Source organism: Lepus europaeus, chromosome 19 (assembly GCF_033115175.1).
Source record: "Lepus europaeus isolate LE1 chromosome 19, mLepTim1.pri, whole genome shotgun sequence".
NCBI lineage: Eukaryota > Metazoa > Chordata > Mammalia > Lagomorpha > Leporidae > Lepus > Lepus europaeus.
In genome coordinates, this window is record NC_084845.1 from 13,189,757 (window position 1) to 13,211,843 (window position 22,087).

A 22,087-nucleotide genomic window follows, 5' to 3' on the forward strand; every position below is an offset into this window, starting at 1 on the left:
CTCGGTGAGGCCTCCCCTGACCACACCCCTCCCCCCCACCCCGGCCCACTCCAGTTCCAATCCCGCCTTGCCGCTTCACTGTACGTGCCTGCCCTGACGAACCGCGCGTTCCACCTGCTCGGCCCCTCCTGCCCAGACATCACAAGCAGAGAGCGGGGATTCCCACGTGTTTGGCTGCTGCGTCCCCTGTGCCTAGAGCGGGGCTGGCACAGGGTGCACCCATGTGAAACGTCTGAGGAGTCCCGCCCACGCCCACGGCAGGGGAGAGATGCTTGCTGAAGAGCGTAAGACCTTGAGAGTCCGAGCAGCAGGGCTCTGTCCAGGCCCCGGGGGCAGAGAACCCCGCTCCTCCAAGGCTGAGCACCCCGACCTGGCCCCCCCAGAGATGCGCCCTACAGCTGTTGTCGATTAAATTTATTTTCCCGAGAACACGGTTCTTGGTGTTGAGGGCCGGATGGAGGTAGGATGTTGAGGGCCTCAAGAACAGGGGCTGGGGGCCGTGGGAGACCCTCCACCGGCCTCTCCAGAGACCACCGCTGGCGTCAGCACCGCACGGACCCCGCCACCGGGCCCTCCTCACTTCTTCTTCTTCCTGCGGCCCCAGCCTTGGCGGCCCGCCCTCCGCCCGCCTCCGTCTTCTCTTCGGCTCTGCCAGCTGGGCATGGGGGCCTCCAGCTCATTTGGGCGGCCCCCCCGGTCTGGCACGTCGCCCATAAGCACCTGAAGAGGATCACACTTGAGTTTCAGAGGGAAAAATAAAAGCACAGGGCTGGGGGAGGGGGGCCCACGGACAGCAGCCCGGCGAGCCAAGGGAAGAGCTGCAGGCGGGAGGCAGATGTTGACCACCTGGCTCCGGCTTTGCGGGAGGAGGGACTGCATCGGTGGGAGATACCGGGGGTCCTAAAGGCCTCAGCAAAGGGAGATATAGGGGAGGGTGACAGCGGAACGCCAAGCCTCCTCCCCACCCCGGTATCTACGAGTGCACCTCAGCTTTGTCGGCTTCACATATGGAGCTTTGTATAATGTTTCCAGCAAACTGGTGATTTCTTTTTTCTAATTATCCATCATTTGTGTATCATAGGTTTGAGGTGACTTAGAGAGGTATGAGACTTAGTCATTTAGTCATTTAAACGGACGGTATTTCTGTTTGCTTCTTTTTATTGCTTAAAAAGCAACGCAGGAGCCGGCATCGGGGCGTAGCAGGTAAAGCTGCCTCCTGTGATGCCAGCAGCCCACATGGGCATGGGTTCGAGTCCTGGCCGCCCCACTTCTGCTCCAACTCCATGCTAATTGCTTGGGAAAAGCAGAAGGTAGCCCAACTGTCTGGGTCCCTGCCACCATGTGGGAGACCTGGATGAAGCTCCTGGCTCCTGGCTTCAGCCTGACCCAACACTGGCCTTTGTGGCCATCCGGGGCATAAGGCAGGGGATGGAAGATCTGTCTCTCCCTCTCTCTCTCTCTCTGACTCTGACTTTCAAAATAAATAAATAAACCAATGCAATACTTGTAAGGTGAGGTGATGAAGAAAGATTTTAAGCCCAAGCTACAGAGGCAGGCAGGGGCTAAAGCAGTGGGGAACTGGGGAGAAGTTTTGAGCTAGGGAAGTTCATGGCCAGGTTTTTCGGTTAGAAGCATCCTTCTAACCACCATGTGAAGAGGGTGAGTCCAGGGGGCAAGAACCCAGCAGGGGCGGACAAGCCTAGACCAACACAGAGGCCGAATGGCCGACGTGAAGACCAAAGCCAGGGCCCTCTCCCAGCCCAGGTGCCCACCTTGTTGACGGCACAGCAGGTCCCGTGGCGGGCAGCCGCGCTGGTGGCGGGCACCAGGCGAGACAGGTCAGCCCGGGCAGCCAGGACGTGTGCGATGGAGACGTCGGATTCTGGCGTCAGGAGCTCTCGGATTGGGATCAGCACTGCCTTCATGGCCTCTCCCTGGGCCTGGGAGAGAGGCACACGCAGGAGATGCCCAAGAGCCCTGCCAGGTACACTTGGCCTCTCAGCCTCCAAACCTGAGAGCCAGAATCCACCTCTTTTGCTTTTAAAGTACCCAGTCCTGGCCGCTTCGTCCTGGCAACACAGCACTGGCCAACGCCCCCTCACTGCCCACAGTCCCGAACAAAGGGCTCAGGTCTGAGGCCGCTCGGGGCGCCCGGCTGGGAATCCTGGCATACCCTGGGGGGCCAGGAGAGTCTACAAGGGCTCAGGCCTCAGAACCTGCAAGGGGGTAATTGGCCCGGCCCCCACTCTTCCGCCCTGTGACGGTGCCCCCCCACCATGGAGCTGCCCGCTCGGCCGAGGGCCAGGGCCTGCACCTCTGCGCGCTCACTCCAGTGGAAAGCAGACGTGGTGAGGTCAAGCCGCTTGAGCAGGAGGCAGCGGCGGCAGCGGTACTGCTCCGTCAGGCTTTGGGACAGGGACTCCAGCGCTTCCTAGGAGAACGGTTTGTGTCACGCAGGGGTCTCTGGGCCAGGGCAGCCTTCACACACAGCCAGACCCAGTCTTACCCATCGGGGCGCATCCAGCGGGTGGTGGAGGAGCGGCTGCATGAACGCTGGCGGCAGGGAAGGCAGCAGCTCCGAGATCTGACGGAAGAAGGCAGAGGCCCATCGGCACAGAAACAGGACGGAGGCGTCCGGGCCCCGGCTCCCCACGGCCCCGCCGACCCGGGCCACAGAAGCAAGAATGGTGGACGCAGCTCCAGAAAAGCACCCCTGTGGCTGGGCCATGCCTGCCGGAGTCGCTCTGGGGGCCAAGACTCTCTCCTCCAAGGAAGGGTGGCCTGGGTGGGGGGAAGACCCTGGCCCTACCTTGGCATGCAGCTCCTGTAGCAGCTGGCTGGCAGGAGTCCCCCGCGCGGGTCTAGGCAGCCCCAGGGCTCGCAGGGTGAGGACCAGTTCGTGGGCCGGGCCACCTCCCTCCTGGGACTCTTCCCCCAAAGCCAGCACTGGCCTGGAGTCCCGCTGCCGGCGCAGACGCAGGAGGCGGGCGGCCTGGAGTTCGGAGCAGAGGAAGCCTACAAGGAAAATGCAATGGAGGACGGCTGCAGTCCACCCCCCAGAATCAAAAAGTCCCGCAGGCTACCAAGTCTCCCACCTCGCACCTTCCGGTCCCGCCCACGTGGCGGCCACGACCTCACGTGGCCAACTCCAAACCCAGCCCTCCGCCCGCCCCCTCCGGACTCCACCCGCCTGGGAGGCCGCAGCCTCGCCCACTTCCGCGTCGCGGGGCCGCGGGAGACTCACGCAGCAGGCGCAGGCCAGCGCCCGGCTCCCGCAGCGCGGTCTCGCCGTCCCCGCCGCAGAGCGCGCGATCCGGGCAGCGCAGCTCCCGCAGCACGCTGGCCAGCCGCCGCACGCACGCCGCCTCGGCGCCGGGGCCTGCAGGAGGCGGGCGGCGTCAGGCGCGGGGCGGCGGCTGCGGGCCCCGCCCCGCCCCGGCCCCGCACGCACCGCCGCCGGCGTCCTCTCGCCGCTGCTCCAGGGCGCCCAGCGCCGCCAGCTCCGCCGCCAGCCGCGCGCACAGGGCCCGGAAGGCTGGGCACGAGGTGCCCCACGACGCCGCCTCCGGGAAGCCCTCATACCTGAGGCGAGACCGCGGGCGGCGCGTCAGGGAGAATCGCTCCCCGGCCGCGTGCTAGGGGCAAAGCCTGCTCTTCCTGCACGCCCCGGCCACGCCGCGCAGCCCCTTACCCGAGCGTCCGCAGGTCACGGGCCACCGCGGCCCCCTCTCGCGCTTCCGCCTCTGCCCCCTCCATGAACGCGGAGCCTCGGTGCCCGGCGCGCGCCCCCTGGCGGCCGGTGGCCGGCTCCGCCCCAGGAGCGCAGCAGCGCCCCCGGCGGCGTAGCGTTGCGCCACCCGACCAATCAGCCGCCTCTCACGGAGGGGCTTCGACGGTCCGATTGGCGCAGGAGGATGCAGAGCCCGCCCCCGTGCCGCCCTCGGGGGTGACCTGCGCGGCTGCTGCGACCGCCCCCCACCCACCCGGGGCTGTAAATTCTAGGGCGTGCGTTCGGGGCAGTTGGAGTAGGCTGGGAGGTGTCTACCGCGGCTTTCTTCAGCCGCCCTCGGTTGCCCTTTGCTCTTAAAGTACCTTAGACCTAGTGTTGATCATCCAGCTCCGCCCCAAATCCAGAAACTGGCTTCCTCTTTCCTTCTTAGGCTTGGGGATCTAAGGGAGCTAGGAGTCCCGGCTGATCCCGCACGCGCCTCCCCCATCAAAACCAGGTCCTCCTGATGGACTACAGTGGGCCCTGGAGGGAGGGAGCCGATGTGACGGTGATGAGGAGAGCCCAGGGCAGGATCAGGCACACGGGGAGGGTTTTACACCACCACCACCACCAGGTTCCTGCCAGTTTGCTTCCCATCTGAGTAACAATAGTGTCCCCTCTTAGTGTTCCTTGTGCAGGTGAGAGTCCTGTGTAGAAAAAGCGCTTGGGGGCCGGAGCTGTGGCTTAGTGGGCTAAGCTGCCACCTGCAATGCTGGCATCCCATATGAGCGCTGGGTTGAATCCCGACTGCTCCACTTCTGACCCAGCTCTCTGCTATGGCTTGGGATAGCAGTGGAGGATGGCCCAAGTCCTTGGGCCCCTGCACCCACGATGGAGACCCAGAAGAAGCTCCTGGCTTCGGATCGGCTCAGCTCCGGGCATTGTGGCCTTTTGGAGATGAACCAGCAGATGGATGATCTCTCTCTGTCTCTGCCTCTCTGTAACTCTGCCTTTCACATAAATACATAAATCTTAAAAGAAGAGAGAAAGGTCTTCCTTTTGCCGTTGGTTCACCCTCCAATGGTCGCCGCGGTTGGCGCGCTGCGGCCAGCGCACCGCGCTGATCCGATGGCAGGAGCCAGGTGCTTCTCCTGGTCTCCCATGGGGTGCAGGACCCAAGGACTTGGGCCATCCTCCACTGTACTCCCTGGCCATAGCAGAGAGCTGGCCTGGAAGAGGGTCAACCGGGACAGGATCGGTGCCCCGACTGGGACTAGAACCCGGTGTGCCGGCGCCGCAAGGCAGAGGATTAGCCTAGTGAGCCACGGCGCCGGCCAAGAACAGCAACTTTCGACACGGGCGTTCCATGTGAGCGTTGGGTCCAGTCCTGGCCGCTCCACTTCTGACCCAGCTCCCTGTGCCAATTCCTCCTAGGAGGCAGCAGTGATGGCTCAAGTGTTTGGGCCCCCGCCACCCACATGGAAAACCCAGATGGAGGTCTGGACTCCTAGCTTAGGGCTGCCCCAATCTTGGCTGTTGGGGACATTTGGGGATGGAAGATCTGTCCCTCTGTGTCACTCTGCGTTTCAAGCAGATAAACATTTTTTTTTTTAATTTGACAGGTAGAGTTATAGACAGTGAGAGAGAGAGACAGAAAGGTCTTCCTTCCGTTGGTTCACCCTCAAATAGCCACTACGGATGGCGCCGCGCTGATCCGAAGCTGGGAGCCAGGTGCTTCCTCCTGGTCTCCCATGCGGGTGCAGGGCCCAAACACTTGGGCCATCCTCCACTGCCTTCCTGGGCCACAGCAGAGAGCTGGACTGGAAGAGGAGCAGCCAGGATTAGAACCAACGCCCATATGGGATGCCAGCGCCACAGGCGGAGGATTAACCAAGTGAGCCACGGTGCCAACCCGATAAACATTTTTTAAACCCCAGATTTGATGCATTTTAAACCCCAGAACCACTGTTTTTGCTGCTGTCTTTGCTTCTACTGTTGTTAAATATCATTGTTCCAGGTCTAATCTGTTCCTACCTCCATCAAGGTCCCCAGTAGTTCCAGGTAATTCCCCTGGGAGCTGGCGGTGGGCTAGGGACCTCAGAGAAGAAAAATGGCCAGAATGCAGTCCTCTGGAACAGTCTGCCCTTAGTCTGCTCCCTCCACTGCCCTGCCTACCTCAAGACCAGGCACTTGAGGTCACTGGTCGACCTAAATAAAACACTGGAAATCACTCACTTGCACGTCTAACCCTGACCCCCTCTTTTTGTATCGAGCTTCATAAGAATCTGCAGACTCTACCCTCAGATAGACCCAATATCTGCCCACTCCCCCCCCCCCCCCCGCTCCATGGCCCTCACTCCGGTCCTGTCTGCCGTGGTCTCCCCTGGACCATCACAGCGGCCTGCTGCCAACCCCACCACCCCAGGGGCCGTTGCCAGTGTGCGGCCAAGGGAGCTGGGAAACACCTGGGCCATCCTGTGGTCCAGCTCGCTCGGGCTGAGAGCGAGTGTGAGCAGTGGCTTGCAGGGCCCCACAGACCTGCCTCGCCTCCCCGCTCCTCCCCTGCACGTGCCCGAGCTCCCTGGACCCTGCCTGGCTCAGCAGGCACACTCGATCCGTGCTTGGAGCCTTGCACTGACTCTGCCCCTTGAATGTTCTTTCCTGGAGCCTCCCCCTCCTCCCCGGCCTCTCTCACTTCCTTCCTGGGGCCCAACCTGACCATCCTGGCTAAAACTGCCCATTCCCCCCCCCCAGGCTGGCTTGCTCTCTTCTTAGTTGCCGCTGCTCACAGATGAAGTCATTTACGGATGCTGCCCCCTACTGTACATTTCACAGGCCCCTCATGGGAAGGGATTTTGTCTGTTCTGTGCACTCCAGCACCTGAAGCCTAGGGCGAGGGCTGAATAAACACAGTTGGGGGGGGGGGCACTTTGGTTCAGCTGGTTATGCCGCCACTTGGGGTGCCCGCATCCCACACTGGAGTGCCTGGCTCCTCTGCTTCCAATCCGGCTCCCTAATGTGCCTGGGAGGCCGCAGATGGGGGCCCAGGTGCTTCAGTGCCTGCCACCGGGACCAGGACCCTCCAGGCCCCTCCCTTCAGCCTGGCCCACCCCAGCTGTGACGGGCATTTGGGGTATGGACCGGTGGATGAAGATTCTCTGTCACTCTGCCTTTCAAACAAATCTTTTTTAAAAACTAAAAATAAATGTACTTGTTGAGTGACTGAATATATAAAACGCAGCTGCAGGGGGTGCTTGGGACTTAAGGATGTGGAGGGGAAAGGAGAATGGAGGTGAGCAGACGGGGCGCGCCAAGGCAAATAACCAACAGAGCCTAAAACTTTGTCACAGACAGTTCTTGGAGTGGATCTCATGCCCCCCGCCCCCGATGACAAGACTGGGTCTTCGTCCCCCGTCGTCCCCCACCGCTTCAGCCTGTGCTGATGCTAACAATGTTGAAGTCACAGACTGGCTTGGAATCAAGATCAGGAAGATAAATGTTGGGGTGCCTCCCCCTCCAAGTCTGGGGGCCAGGCATCCAATCCGAGGGGCAAGCAGCTGGGAAACTAAGCCTGGGGCCTCCAGGGCCTGAGGTCTTCCTGGCTCCCAGGGTCAGTCCTCCAAGCACCCCCGACTGGGGGCGATGAAGGGAAATCATGGATCAGAGGTGGGTGGCAGCAGGGAGCAGGAGCAGGAGACCCGGGAGAGGCGGTGCTGGGGAGTGGGGGCCGGGGGGACTTTGCCGACCCCCTCCCCGCTTCACCCGCAGATCCCACAGCACCGTACAGCACTCTGGTCTTCCGTCCTACCCTCCCCAAAACGAGGTAGGTTAAGAATGGAGCTTCCCCCCGCCCACCACGGAAGGGGGGAGACCGAGGCACAGAGAGGGGGATGGGGACCCAGGCAGCCCCAGCCCCCAGCCCCTCCGCCCTCAGCTCTGGTGGGTCTGACAGTGATGAGAGCTGGGCAGTGGGGATGGGAGGGACACCTCTCCCCTTCTCTCTCACCCTGGGATCAGGGTCTGGTTGGGAGAGCTGAATCTCACAGGTTCCGGATGTAATAAATAGCTAATAATTTAAAGGAAGTGACGGGAGGATCCACCCCTTGAACCCCAAAGGACATCCAAGTCTGGGTGATGAAGAAAGTTGAGTGTACATTTCCAGATGCCTGGGGCCGGCTGCAGGTCCCAAGCCCAAAAAACGACTGAGAATGTCTTGCTCCAAGACCTTGACCCTCCCTTACAGGACACCAGGTCCTGAGACTGTGGCACACCTCTTCCTGAGGAGTCTCGGAGGACCGTGAACCAGGCTTCCAAACTCCCTGACACAGCCCTGACTCTGAGATGACCAAGGAGCTGAAGAGCAGGTGCAGAACATAAAAGGCAAGACTTGGGCCAGGACTAGGGCTCAATACGGGGGGGTGGGGGGGTGGTTTACAGGTTCCCAGCAGAGCCATAACTAGTCCCAAAGGTGCCTTGGTGCAAATGAGAAAAAGGCACACCTGCCTCTGAGCACTGAGCTTGGCCGGCAGACCAGGGTGCAAGCCCCAGCCGCACTCACCAGCTCGCTCGCCGTGTCCTTTTGCTCACTGAACAGCCTGCACAACGCCCTGGCAAGGCTGGGTCCTACAGGTGGGCATGGGGGAGCTCCTGGGTGGTCCTGGAATCCAGGAATCTGAGTGCAAGTGGTTGTCTTCTTCCCCTAGGATAGAGGGGTGACTCTGGGGACTACTGGGTGCTTGGGCTGGCGTCGTGGGAACCTTAGATGGCAGGATGCAAGGAGCAGCAGGGTTTCAGAGGCTGCAAAGCAGGGCCTGGGGCATTGGCCGTCCAGGAACCTCCGGGGCTTCACCAGGCTAGACGGTCTGAGGGCACCAGTGTCCCAGGCGTCTCAGGTTTGAACATCTCTGGGGTGAAGGGACCAAAGTCTTGGATCAGGAACTAACCCCATGTTGTGCGGGCTTGGGCCCTGCATCTGGGAGGGGGGTGTCAATGGCACCTTGGGATCTTCAATCCAGTGCTCCTAAAGCACCTTGGGGGTCACGTGGGGGCTGGGGACCAATAGGCCAGAGAACTGGGTTGCCATGACTATCCCATGTTCTGGGAGCTGGACTCCCATCCGGCCTCAAAAGGGTTGGGGATGTGTGGGTTGAAGGAAGCCAAAGTTCTCAGGCCCAAGGGGGACAAGAAGACAACTGGAGGACTTGAGACCAGTGTCTTGGGTCCTGAGGGGCTGGTGGCCGTCCACAGCGGCGCCCCTGAGGGTACCAGACACCTGTCCTACAGCTCCTGAGAACGCCAGCTTGGGGGGATCTATGGAGGTGTTGGATTCCTTGGCTGCCAGAGCATCCTGGATCTTGGGGAGCCTCTGGGATGGGCCCCCCAGTCATTTTGGGCACAGGTTGGAACACATCCAAGGACTCTGCATCTTAAGAGCTCGGGGTTCCTAGGCCGTCTGTGCTCCTGGATTGAAGGCCAGGTCTGTGGGGAGCGTGGGCACTCAGGAATGGGCAGACTTGGGGCCGGCATCTGGTGATTCCGGCCCAGATCAGAGTCTCAACCCCAGGAGGATTTGCTGTCTCAGGGGTCTCGGGGCTACAAGAACATCTCAGATGTGGGTGCACCAGGGCTTAGACCAATATTCAGGGACCATTGTTGGGGGTGATTCTGGGTCTTACGTCTTGGGATCTGGGAGTAGTTGGATAAGGGGAGGATCAGGAACTGGCAAGTCCAGACTAATTCTGGGGCTATAATCTGAGCTTTGGACGGGGGTTCAGGGTTCAAGGGCCCTGCATCTTTCAGGGCCCCTTGTGTCCCTGGGGCCCTCTGCGGTGCAGTCTGGAGATCCGAGTGTCTCCTGGGGGTGGGGAGGGGGACGCCAGAACTCAGGACGCCTGAGACCTCTTGAGACCGACGTCCCAACGAAGCCGGGTCTGGAGCCGCACAATCCTAGGTTTGGGGCCCAGATTCCGGGTCTGCGATCTCTCAATCCAAACTCAAGCTCCAAGTTCCAGATGTGCCTAGGTTTGCGTTTTAGGTCCGAACTGAGTCCGGGGTCCTGGACCCTCAATTCCGGGTCCCGGGTCCGGCTACCGGACCTTCCAGGCCATCCTCACCGTGCAGCCTCTTCGTGGCGACCCCCGCAGCCAGCGCAGCCGCACCGCGCCGCGACCCAGTGGCAGGCGCGCAGGGGCGCGTAGCAGCACAGACAGGGCACCGCCAAGGAGAGCGCGGCCAGTGCGGCCCAGCGCGCGGCGGGGCGTGGGTGGCCCGGCTCGCAGGCGCATGGGTCCGAGAAGTCGCCCTCGGCGTCCGACAGGCAGTGGTAGAGCAAGCTCTCGGCGCACCACAGGCAGCTGAGACGGCGCACCAGTAGGCGACCCGGGTCCGGGGCCTCCGCGCAGCGACCCCCACGCCCGTCCGCACGGCGGCGGAAGAGCGCCCGGCAGTGCACGCAGCGAGCCGCCTCCTCGGTCTCTGGGGAGGCCTTGGCGGGTGCGGGGGCGGGGCCGGGGCCCGGCGGTGGGCGAGCCGGAGGTGCTGGGGGCGCAGCCTCGGCCAGAGGGGCGGGAAGTGCTGCTGGGGGCCCCAGGGCTGCACCCCTCAACGCACCGGTCTTGGCGAAGCGCACGACGCAGGTGGATAGGGCGAGGGGCGCAGGCGGCCCAGAGCGCCTGTAATCCTCATAGCCGCGGCCGCCCCAGCCCGGGCCCCCTGCCCCGGCCGGGGACTCTGAGGGCTCTGGAATCCCTGTGAACGGTAGAAGTGGAGGGTAGCTCTGTGGGACGAAGAGACAAGGGGTCAGGTTAGCGGGGCTGTGAGTCCCCCAACCTCCACCCCATCCTCATCCTCCGCGGCCTCAGAAGCCCCAGCCTCGCCTCAGTCATCCTGAGGATCCCCCTGCTCCAAACCCTCCCGGGGCCAGCATTCAGATGTCCAGCACCCAAGCCTGTTCCTCTCCCAAGCCCCCTTCTTCCCCAGGGACACACTAAGGAATCGGCGCCAAGTGCACACCTTAAACCTCCAGTGGCCTAACGTTCCCATTCCTGTAGTCTCTCAAGATCTAGGAGTCCCAGCTCCTAGCCCCCCTGCCTTCTGATTGGGGAGCCCCCTCCTCCTCCTGGTGCCCCGAATGCCCCCCGCCCCGGCCCCAGCGCCCAAGCACACCCCACCCCACCATGAATTCAGCAGGCTTAAGGACCCCTCTCACGAGTGCTAGCATCCGCTGATGAACCCGAAGAACTGACCTGTGAAATCATCCCCTAAATCCCCATGGGACTCAGAACTCCCCCCCCACACACACACACACCAGATCTCCAAGAGCCGGGAAGACATGGGCAGCCCCCGCCCCTGCCCCGGCCCCCCTGCCCCGGACTTCCAAGCTTCTCCCTGCCCCCAGTCAGATCCCTGGCCCTCAGCCCAGCCTGCTCTGGGACCCCTGGCGCTCAGTCCTGTTCCATCCCCGGCCCAGAGCTCCCCCAATTTCCACCGGGATGGGGCGGTCACCGCACCTGAGCAGAGGAGCGGCGGCGCTGGGGAGGTGTGGCCGGCCCAAAGCCGGAAGCTGAGTCCACCGTGACGATGGGGGCCGCCGAGGCGGCGGAGGGAGGCGTCTCCTGGCGGCTGTGGCTGGAGGAGGAGTCGCTGTCCACGTGGGACTGGGAGAGATGGACAGCTTCAGCGAGGGAGAAGCCCTCCACAGCCGAGACCTGCGCGTGGGGGCCCCTCCCACGGAGAGTGGGGACTCTGGCTCGGGTTCTGCTTCTGCCGCTGCCTGACCGTGTGACCTGTGGCGAGTGGGCTTACCTGTCCGGGCCTCAGCTTCCTCCTCTGTAAAGTGGGGGCCAAAACACGCCCAGCTGGAGAGCCCTCACTCCCGTCCCTCCCACGCAGCAGCTGAGACATCGCTCTGACCCCTTCCAAGCTGACAGCTCCAGCTTCCTTCCTGCTGCAGGCTGCCTTCCATACGGGTCACTGAGCACCCGTGACCCCACCCCAGACTCACAGAGGCCACGGTGCAGGTTCAAGCAGGGCTCCACACACGGGAGCTGCCTGTGGGATGGATGGGGCCCCAACTCCATGTCCCGTTGCCCTGGGGTTCCCCTTTTTTCTGCCCACAGAACCAGTTTTGTTCCTCCAGGTGTTCTCAACTCCCACTGTTCCCAGCCAGTGCTGGCGTGCACCTGGCGTGATGTGCATCCCTTCAGTCACTCAGTCACTTTACTGCACACGCCTGGCCTTAGCGCTCGCTGGGGGACAGGCGCTGTTACGGGCATTGCAGAATGCAACAACGGACCAGCAAAGATCCTGGCCCTCCCGGGGCTTACGTTCTGGCGTGGAGACGATGGACAGTAAACTAACAGATAAGAAAGCTGTCTGCTCAGAAAGGAAGTAAGAAAAAATGACAGAAGAAGGGAAAGCAGGCCGGCATTGTGGCCCAGTGGGGTAAGCTGCCCCTGTGATGCCGGCAGCCTGTATGAGCACCAGTTCCAGTCCCAGCTGCTCCACTTCCTACCCAGCTCCCTGTTAATGTGCCTGAGAAACGAGCAAAAGATGGCCCAGGCACTTGGGCCTCTGCCACCCACATGGGAGACCTGGAGGGAGTCCCAGGCTCCTGGCTTTGGGCTGGCCTGGCCCCAGCCACTGTGGCCAGTTAGGGAGTGAACCAGCAGCAGATGAAAGGTCTCTCTCTTTCTCTCTCTCTGTCTCTTTCTTAGTGACTCTTCCTTTCAAATAAATAAATAGAATTTTAATAATAATTTTTTAAAAAGGATGGGATAAATTAAACCTGGGCAAGGTGCACTGGAAGGTTGCAATAGGTTACTCACAGGGGGCCTTGCTAAGAAAATGATATTTGTGGAAAGCCCTGCAATAAAGGAATAAGCCATGTGGGAATCTGGGGAGGAGTATTCCAGACAGAATGAGCAGCCGGCGCAAAGACCCTAGACAGGAACGCGCCTGCCTCACTGGAGTGGAGTGAGGGGCCAGAGCAGCAGGAGCAGGCTGAGCGAGGGGGAGAGGCGCGGCCAGATGGTGTGTGCTCACACGACCCGCCCTTCACCCTCAGTGACATGGAGCCCCAGGAGGGGTGCGATCGTCAATAGGGTCCCTCTGGGCGTGTTTGGGGGAAGCAGCAGGGGAGAGGACACAGCGTGTGTGTGTGTGTGTGTGTGTGTGCACAGTGTGGGAGAGGAGAGGACAAATGGTGATGAGAAACTGTTGAGGTGGCTCCCAGGGCCAGGGTGCAGGCATGTTCTGACCATTCTGAAAGTGGAACCAACACCTGCTGGCAGTGCAGCAGTTTTTAATTACTTGAAGGCAGACATGGATTTAGAAGACAGAGAGCTGCTAACTGCTGGTTAACTTCTTCGATGTTTGCAAAGGTAGAGACCAGAACCAGGAGCCAGGAGCACAATGCAAGGTCTCCCAGGTGGCTGGGAGGGGCCCAATTACTTGCTACATCACCACTGCTTCCCAGGGTCTGCGTTAGCAGGAGCTGGAGCTGGGGATGGAACCCAGACCCTCCGACGTAGGGCAAAGGTGTCTTCGGCAGCATCTTAATCACTAGGCCCAGTGCCCGCCCCCTCTCCCCATCTGTTGCAATGTGCAGCGTTTCCACCCTAGAATAGAAGCTCCAAGTGGAAAGGAACTTTGTTTTGTTCACTGATGGGTTCCCGGGGCCTCACACAGTGCCTGGCACACAGAGGGTGCTCAGTAAATACCCTGGATGAATGTGGGAGTCGCAATAGAACCAGAAAAAGAGAATGGACACCGTGGCACGAGGTCTGCTGTCCAGACCAGGAGCAGACCCACCCTCCCAGCAGAGGCCCCCTGAGACTCACTGTCAGCGGGCAGGGGGTCTCTGCGGTGTCCTGGGAAGGAGAGGAGGAGGAGGAGGAGGAGGAGGGGGTGAGCGAGCCTGTGGAAGCGAGAGAGAGGCAGCGAGTGAGTGCCCTGGGCCCCGCTCCTCCTGCCCCTCCAGCCCAGCTCCAGGCCCCCTTCCCGCACCGCTCACCTCGACCCAGTGCGGCCAGCGCAGCCAGCAGGCTCTTCTGGAACTCATCGGCCTCGGCGGGACTCTGAAACGTCAGCCCAAATTTGCAGTCGCCCAGGCTCCAGTGGTGGAAGATGGGGTTCACCTTGTTGTAGACCAGGCCTGGCCTCAAGGTACACTCCAAGGTAGTCTGCGAGGCAGGAGGGGCGCCGTCAGACACCCGCAGCTGGCTGCACCTGTCACTTCCCCTCCATCGCAGCCCTTGTGCACACCCCAGCCTCTCAGACATGATTTCCCAATGCCAGGTGCCCCCCTGTTCCCTGATCAGCCTGCAGCGTAATCTCCCGCTATCACTGGGTGCACCTGTGATCCTCCAATTACTTCCTCCACTCCCTTGATCCCTACATTTTCCCAATATCCACTTCTGAGACCCCAGCAGGAACCCCAAATCTTATAGAATGCCTCCAAATATTGTTAATCCTTCCCAATAACACTTCAGCATCCTCCCTTCTAACTCAATATCACTTCCTGAACTGTATTGAACATCTCAAAATATTACTGTTAATCCTGACCCCTTCCCCCAATTGTTCTTATTAGACCTGCAGAGGTTCCCCCTCAGATACTGGCCAATGTCCCAAGTGTCCCCTCATATCCTTGTCTAACATCACCCTACCCCATCTCTCCATTTCAGGTCCCCACCCCACATCCTCCCTGACGACCCCTGCTCTGAACACCACCCTTCCCCCAGCTTCTCCAAGCAAGCTAGGGCTTCCTGCTGCAGCCCCGGCTGAGACGGCCATGCCGCCCCTCCCCGCAGAGCCAGGCAGCCCGTCCTCCTGCGGAACCCGCAGACACAATCGTCAGCCGTATTTCACACTTCCAAATGGACCCCCCACCAGATGCCTCCATATACTTAGGGCCGACAGGGGCCAGTTGGCGGGGGCCTCTTGGGGGAGCATCTCTGAGCAAGATGGAGCCACAGGAGGGTTCTGAGCAGAAAAGGGACCAGATCTGAGTCAGGTGTTAGCAGGGCCCCTGTGGAACAGATGGAGGTTGGAGGGTGCCAGCCGGCGCAGGGCAGGGAGGCCAGGCAGGAGGCTGAGGCCCCTGTGATGGCCCAGCAGGAGCCGGCCGCACACAGGACCTGCCTAATCCCCTCGGTATTCCCGCAATCCCCAGCTCTGATCCACAGCGCAGACACTTCCAAACTCCTTCCCACGTCCGGCTGGGAGACCACCTGAGCTCGCCTCTCGCTCCCAGCCCCAGCCCCAGCCCCGTCCTCCCCAGGGCCCCTCCCCTGCCCCCACACCCCAGGGTGGCTCACTTTCTGGTCCCGGAGGCGCTCCCCGTGGATGACGTAGTGCCCCTGGCGGGCCCCCCCCTCGGGCCTGGCCCCTCGGACCCGACACACGCTCACCTGGCTGAGGCCCCCGCCCCCCACAGGCAGCCAGCCCCCACTGGAGTCATCTCGGGCCATCACCACGGCTCGGACCCGCACCATGTACCTGAAGGGGGGAGAGGACAGTGACAGCGGTCAGCGAACTCCGGTCCAGCCTCCCCTTCAGGGTCCCCCCAGCGCTCCTCTCCCTCCACCTCCACCTCCCATCTGGATCCCCTGCACCCTGAGTGAGCCACAAGACACCCACCGGCGCCCCCCCATGCCCACCTTCCCCCCTGCCTGGCTCCCTCCCTCCCTGCCACCTCCTTTCTCCCAGGTCCACCTTCCTTCCCACACCCACCTTTCCCCCATCTGTCCCACCCCCACCCCCAAAGCCCCGGTTTCCCCCTCCCCTCCCTCTCCTGCTCAGCTCCTATCAACCCTGTCTCCTTCCCTCCGGCACCTACCCTCAGCCCCACCCATCGTTCCCCCCACAGCTGGAGGCCTGCGCACATGTATTTTCTGCGGGCCCATCAACTCAGGTCCAATGCCCCCAGCACTGCCTCCGCACCCTTTTGCCCAGGCCACTGGCTGGGTGAGAAACCCTGGCTCTCTTCCCCCCACCCCTTCCCGGATTTATGAATGAGACCGGATGCAAAGCTCACTGAGTCACCCAGCAACGGGGAGATGGGCAGGGAGCAGGGAGAGAACCAGAAATGGCCAGAAAGGCAGGCCGAGCAAGAGATGGAGGCAGAGGAAGCCAGCGACGGGCGGCCCAAGTCACATCCAGAGCACTTCATTCACAAAAACCAAGGCTGCTCCTTCAGGTCCCAGCCAAGAGAAGCCGAGGGGGAGAGATGGCGGGAGGAGATCGATTCCCCCGCCCCCCGCCAGCAGCCTCCAGCACGAGCTTACCCCGCCCCCAGCTCAGGGGACGTAGCCCTCCGCCCAGTAATAGAGATCGGCGTCCAGACCCTCAGTGCCACCCAGCGCAGGGACCCGGGCCGCCCAACCTTAGGGACCCAGGCAATGAGTTCCAGCCCCCTCCCCCACCTGCCAAATGCCAGGATTCCTCGGCCCTATGGGAAGGGAAGGGGCGGCCGCAGCGCCCCCAGCCCCCTTTTCTCAATGGGTTGGGATTTTGTGAATGAGCAGTCACGTGACGCTGCTTCCTTTGTCCGCCCGCCTCCCCCGACAACAGGTGAAGCAGGGAAGGAGGGCAAGGGTCCCCCCCAAGGGCCTAGCTGGGATGGGGCACCGGGATTTCAGGGTGCCCTGCGCTCCCCACACATCTACGTTTCCCGGGGGGAGTGGTCCTCGGAGTTCCTCAATGGTGGGGGTCCAGGACGGAATTTTGTGAATGGGGCATCCTCGGAGGAAGTCCAGGCCCCCCAAATGGAGATTGGTACCCCAAATGGCTGCCGCGCAGTTTGGGGGCCCCCACCCCCTTGTCCTCCTAGCCAAGGTCCTCGGGGCGCCCCGGCGGACAGAAGGCGCAGGGCGGTCCTGGCCGCCCCCTCACCGGGGCAGGCGGTCTGTCAGCCCCCGCCCCCTGGCCCCCCTCGGCACCTGCCTGGGAGGCTCCGGCCGGGCTCCGAGCGGCGGCGACGCGGCCTCCTCCTCCTCCTCCTGTTCGCTCCGGCTCCCTCGCTGGCTCCGGCGGCGTTGGAGACGGGCACCGGGAGCCGGGGCGAGGGGGGAGGGAGGGGGGACCTGGAGGACGGGTGCGGGGGGAGGGGGCGGTCTGGAGGAGGGGGGAGAGCGAGGCGGGCGTGCTTGCCCGCTGGGTCCTAGAGCCCGGCAGCGGCGCCCGCGAACAGCCCCCCAGCCCCCATGTTCTAAGGATCCAGAGGGTATCCCCCACTTTTGCACTCGTCCACGCCATTGGTCTCTGATGATGTGAGGAGGGGACGGGGCCAGCACCCAGTCTAGGGGTTCTAAAGAGGCGGGGGTCCAAGGTTTAGGTTCTAAATGGGAGGGGCTGGCAGGGTTCGAAAAGGGGCGGGGCGAGAAGGGCGCCTTGGCGAGGAGGCGGGGTCGGAGGGCCCGAGAAAGGAGCTCTGGACACTAAGGCAGCCGGCCGTGTGCGTCATGCAAGGGGCGGGTGCGCAGCGCACGGGGCTTCGGCTCGGGCTGGAGGGCGGAAGAGGGTCTTGGGAAGAGGTCGCCGGGTCCTAAACCGGCGGAGCGCAGAAGTAAATTGCCTTAGGGGCGGGGCAGATGAGAGGCACCCGAAGGGAGGAGCTACGTAGCCCTGTTCGTAAGGGGCGGGGCTTGGGAGGGAATAACGGGGAGGGGCGGAGCATTATCAAGGGGAGGAGCTAAGGGGAACGTTCCAAGGGGGTGGGGCTGAGGACTAGGAGGCCTGGGGGCCAGCGAAAAAACATCGGCGTTTCTGAAAGGGAGACCCGGGTCCGCCAGGGGCTGGGCTGAAGCTGGCCCACATGAGGGCGGGGCCTCGAGCCCGGGGGCGGGGCCTCGATCTCGGGAGTCCGCTCTCGCTGTCTCGCCCACTAGCCTTCCCCCGCATCCCCGTTCTTTTCGGTTATTTTCTGCTACGGCCGTTCCCCGCCCTGTCCTGGGCCCCGGGGGCTGCGACCTGAACTTTGGTCAGCTGGAGGAGTCGGTGAGTGCGGTCCTCTGGGCGGAGCTCGGGGAGAGGGGTGGAGCCTGGGCGTGGAGACGGCTTGCTGGGTAAAGCAGGACCGGGAAGGGGCTTTGCGAGGGAGGCCTGGGGGTCTGCGGTGGCCGGGGGAGAAGGACACGAAGGGGGCGACCGACGGTTAGAGATGAGGGCCCAGGCAGGATGGCCTGCACGCCCACCTCGCACTTGCCGGGCAGAGGCGGGGCCAGAGCCGGGCGGGGTTGGAGGTGGGGACGAGGTCTTGATTCCCTGGCAACTGCGGGTGGCTCCGGGGGTTCAGGAGCCTGGTTAGGGGTAGGGGGGCAGGAGGAGGGGAACCCCTTGTAGGTCCTGTAGGCCTTGTAGGCAACTGAGCACAACCCTCACCGCGAGGCGGCTCTTAAGACTGATGGGAAGGCAGGCACGACCTGGAGAACGCAGGACTGGGCCAGAGATGGGACTTGAGGCGCCAGGCGAGGGGGCGAGGCTGGGGTCCGAGTACAAGAGCGGCAGCTGAGAGGGGCCATGGGGAAGGAGTCGGAGCACGAAGAGGCAGGCGCCAAAGAGAAGAGATGGGGCGAGAATGTGGTGTAGGCACGGCCGACCTCGTGGCGCCTCCACAGTCCTGGTGTGGGTTTCTCTGACCACAGCCTCCGACCTCCGCCAGAAATGGGGAACGTGCAGTCAGAGCCGTCCGCAGGCGGTGGCTCCCGAAAAGAGCAGGCCTCGGAGCGCTCCTCGGACTCCCGCCGGACGTCCCTGGTGGAGCCCGAGGTGACCCCTTCCTCCCCGGCCATGCGTCTGGCTCGCGGGCTGGGCGTCTGGTTCCCAGGCAGCTCCGCACCCCCGGGACTCCTGGTGCCCCCGGAGCCCCAGGCCTCACCCTCATCCCTGCCCCTGACCTTAGAACTGCCCACGCCAGCGACGTCCCCCCCAGAGGAGGCGGCTGCGGCTGGGGTCTCCACACCACCCCCACCGCCCGTGGGGAACCTGCTGCCCGCACCATCTAAGTGGCGAAAACCCACGGGCACGCCGGTGCCCCGCATCCGCGGCCTGCTAGAGGCGAGCCATCGCGGTCAGGGTGACCCTCTGAGCCTCCGCCCGCTCCCGCCGCTGCCACGACAACTAACCGAAAAGGACCCTGTCCCGAGGGCACCATCCCCAATTCCACCACCCCTGAAGCCCCGGAAGCCGCCGCCGCCGCCACCGCCTTCCAACAGGCAGCCCCCGGACCGCAGGATCACTCCTGCTCTGGCCACTCCCGCCACACCTGCCACACACCCCACGGAAAGCCAGGCCCGGCACTGCAGCGACAGCCCAGCGGCCGGTGGGGCCCGCGGAGGGGCCCCTTCACGAGTGGGGGACAGCGAAAAGGCCAGGCCTGTGGCTTCCGAGCCTGGTCTGAGTTTGCTCTGCAAAGTCACCTTCAAGTCCGGGCCCCCTTTGCCTGCCGCAGCAGCCTCAAGCTCCTTGGCGGCCAAAGCCCCGCTCGGTGGTGGGGGAAGCGGTGGGCTCTTCGCCGCCTCCGGCGCGATCTCTTACGCCGAGGTCCTGAAGCAGAGGCCCTTGGCTCCTGGTGCCTCTCGTCCCTTGGGAGATGTTCCTCGGGGTGCGCAGGAAGCCGAGGGCGGCAATGGAGACGGCGAAGCGTGTTCGAGTCCCCGCTCGGGGTCGGCCTCCCACGCCCGAACCCTGCCGCCGCCACCCTACACCACCTTCCCAGGCTCGCAGCCAAAATTCGACTGGATGAGCCCTCCTGACAGCCCTGAACGCCACTTCCGCTTCAACGGGGCCGCTGGAGCCGTCGGGGCGGCCCGGCGGCGCGCGGCAGCACTCTCGGGGCCCTGGGGCTCGCCGCCGCCGCCGCCGCCGCCAGGGCAGACGTACCCAGCTCCCGGGCCGCGGAGGCCCGCACCGGCCCTGCTGGCGCCGCCTATGTTCATCTTCCCAGCACCCACCAATGGCGAGCCCGTTCGCCTAGGGCCTCCTAGCCAGCAGGAGTTGTTGCTGCCGCCGCCACCACCGCCACCGCCGCCACCGCCGCCGCCACCCACGCCACCTGCCACACCGTCGCCCGCGCCGCTGGCCCCACCGCAGCCGCCAGCGCGCCAGCCAACGCCACTGCCGCTGGTGCTCCCGCCCACCCCAGGTCCTGGCCACGTGGAGTCAGCCCCTGCTCCTTCCCCCGCCCCTGCTCTGCCTCCGGTCTTGGCCACCGACCAGATCCCGGCCTCGGCCTTGGCTCAGGCCCCGGCCCCCGTCCCGGCCCCGGCCCCCGTCCCGGCCCCGGCCCCGGCCCCAGCCCCAGCCCCGGCCGCGGCCGTGGCTCCAGACCCAGCTCCAGCTGCAGCCCCGGCTCCGGCCCCAGCCCCGGCTCCTGCTCCTGCTCCCAGCGTGGCCGAGCTGTCGCCGCCAGCGCCCCCGCCCCCGCCCCCCAAAGCTCGCACGCGCAGGAACAAGGGTCCTCGCGCAGCCCGAGTGACCCGAGAGGACGGCGCGCCTGGCGATGGGCCTCGTGAGCGGAACACAGCTGCGGTGACCAACAGCGGCGGTGCCGGGGCTCCTTCCACAGGGGCAGCTAACAAGGGCGCTGTGCGCCACTGGCCGCCTTTCCAGGTGCTGAGCTCTTGTCCCTGCAAGTGTTACTGCCGCCACCAGGCACGCCATCGCCGCCTGCCACGCAACGTGTCTGCCTGGTGAGGGGCGGGGTTGGGGAGCAGCGAGGGCGGACCCCTCCAAGCCCTGAGCCCTAGAGTCCTAGTCAGTCCTTTAGCGCCCTCCCCCTCGCTGGCCCTTGACCCTCCTCTTGGCTGAGCTCTGGTCCTTCACCACCAAGATGGGCCTTGATCCCATACTGATCCCTAGTAAGGGTGAGAGGATACCTTGGCCCAAGCACTTGGTATCCAGATCCCCAAACTGACCCTGAACCTCTACTTTCTGGAACCATCCATCAGGGAAGGAAGCTGGTCCCAGCCAGCCAGACCCTGCTCACTGCCTTGACCCTGTCCCTGAGAGACCCAGCAGGGACCATATCCTAAGCTCTTCAACCCGTGTCATCATCAGAGATGTCGGGAGACAAGTCTTCCCGGACCCAAGCCCCCGGAAACAGACCCAGTTCTCCTGGCTTCAGGGGAAGCCCTGCCCCAGCCCCACTGGGGCCCAAGGCTTTGACCACTAGAAGGTGCCCATGCCCAGCCCTGTGCGGCAGGGGCTGCTCCTTCCTAAGCCAGGGCCGGCACCACACCCTCCAGCTATCCCAGAGCTACCTGCCACGCCCACACCCCCTCTGCAGCTGTGGTCCCCCGGGCCTGACCCTGGCTCCTGAGGACTCCAATCACTGGGAGTCTCTGCCCTGCATCTCCTGGGGCTCAGCTGGGACACTGACCGGCCCTCAGCCCCTCTTCCCTTCTTAGATTAAGTGGATGCAGCCCTGCCTTGAACTGCCTTTGGGATATTCAGGCACAATTCTTCTGGAGTTTCTTATTCAGAAGGGGAAAGCAAAGCCCTAAAAAGGCTAGGGCCTGGTCACACAGCCAGGCCCTTGCTGATTCTACCCTCCCCCTAGGCTGAGCACACCCACCAACCACCTGAGCGAGCCGCCCTGGGTCGCCACCATCAAGCTGGCAGGCTCCCTGGTGGCTGGGCTGGAGCACTACGACTTGCAGGCCACCCACTCCAACTGAGTGCAGCCCGCTCTGCACTTCCTGCCTTCCCTCCGTGCCAATAAAGTCACACGCTGGATGCCAGCTGCCTGTCAGTCACCGCTGCGGGCGGGAGGAGGGCAGGGGAGGGCCAAGGTCTCTGTCAAGGTACCCTGTCACTGCAACAGGAGGCTGACCCACAGCCGCAGCAACCCGGGGGCCAGCCATCCAGCTCCAGCCTGCTGGGCCAGGCCTGGGGTGGGCTAATTAGCCACAGTACCCACCAGCCCCCTTTCTGCGGTGTCCTAGCGCCAAGCACAGAGGTTCAACCAAACTACTTTGGAGAGGAGCAGATGACTCGGGCTGCTCGGGAAGGGGGGGTGGGTGGGTACCAGGGCCACGCCCTCCACCCCACAGAGGGCCCTCGCTAGCTGCCACAGATGGCTCCACTTCACATGTCACTGGAAAAACTTTAATTCATTGCCAACATTTCAAGAAACCGGGACTCCTCCCCCTGCATTGAGAAAGTCTGTTGGCCTGGCCCAGCATTCACACGTGTCCAAAGCTGGCGGGCAGGTTCCCGCTCCCTGAGGCCACAGCGCAGCTGTGCACCTGTGTTTGAGACCCTGAGCAGTGGCCACTGGACAGAGGCGGACCCAGATGGTGTGTGACCCTCCTACCCCTGTGGGCCCCAAACTTCCAAGTGCTTCAGAGATAAGCACCCGTCTCCCCGCCACCGCACCTG

The 22,087-nt window shown here is 63.4% G+C and overlaps 3 protein-coding genes across 6 annotated transcripts; 1 reads left to right on the forward strand and 2 right to left on the reverse strand.

Annotated features, from left to right (window-relative positions):
• Positions 1-406: 406 nt before the first annotated feature.
• Positions 407-3,766, reverse strand: FAM98C (family with sequence similarity 98 member C). The gene is made up of 8 exons (XM_062176659.1): positions 3,692-3,766; positions 3,452-3,582; positions 3,245-3,379; positions 2,810-3,015; positions 2,507-2,584; positions 2,315-2,431; positions 1,773-1,940; positions 407-720 (listed from the first exon to the last, which is right to left on the reverse strand). Exons 1-8 carry the CDS (start codon positions 3,754-3,756, stop codon positions 577-579), a joined length of 1,044 nt encoding a protein of 347 aa, XP_062032643.1. The 5' UTR covers positions 3,757-3,766; the 3' UTR covers positions 407-576.
• A 3,188-nt stretch (positions 3,767-6,954) lies between these two features.
• Positions 6,955-16,733, reverse strand: SPRED3 (sprouty related EVH1 domain containing 3). Of its 4 annotated transcripts, none has more exons than XM_062177194.1 (6): positions 16,652-16,733; positions 15,025-15,205; positions 13,722-13,890; positions 13,549-13,625; positions 11,218-11,364; positions 6,955-10,484 (listed from the first exon to the last, which is right to left on the reverse strand). In XM_062177194.1, the coding sequence occupies exons 2-6, from the start codon at positions 15,199-15,201 to the stop codon at positions 9,819-9,821; spliced, it is 1,236 nt and encodes a 411-aa protein (XP_062033178.1). In that variant the 5' UTR covers positions 15,202-15,205; positions 16,652-16,733; the 3' UTR covers positions 6,955-9,818. The 4 variants fall into 4 exon arrangements, with proteins under 4 accessions (XP_062033178.1, XP_062033180.1, XP_062033177.1 ...); XM_062177196.1 differs by having other exon boundaries at positions 15,118-15,205; positions 16,648-16,719; XM_062177193.1 differs by having other exon boundaries at positions 16,648-16,719.
• A 718-nt stretch (positions 16,734-17,451) lies between these two features.
• Positions 17,452-21,438, forward strand: GGN (gametogenetin). The gene is made up of 4 exons (XM_062176545.1): positions 17,452-17,704; positions 18,352-19,923; positions 20,062-20,397; positions 21,267-21,438. Exons 2-4 carry the CDS (start codon positions 18,371-18,373, stop codon positions 21,382-21,384), a joined length of 2,007 nt encoding a protein of 668 aa, XP_062032529.1. The 5' UTR covers positions 17,452-17,704; positions 18,352-18,370; the 3' UTR covers positions 21,385-21,438.
• Positions 21,439-22,087: the final 649 nt, after the last annotated feature.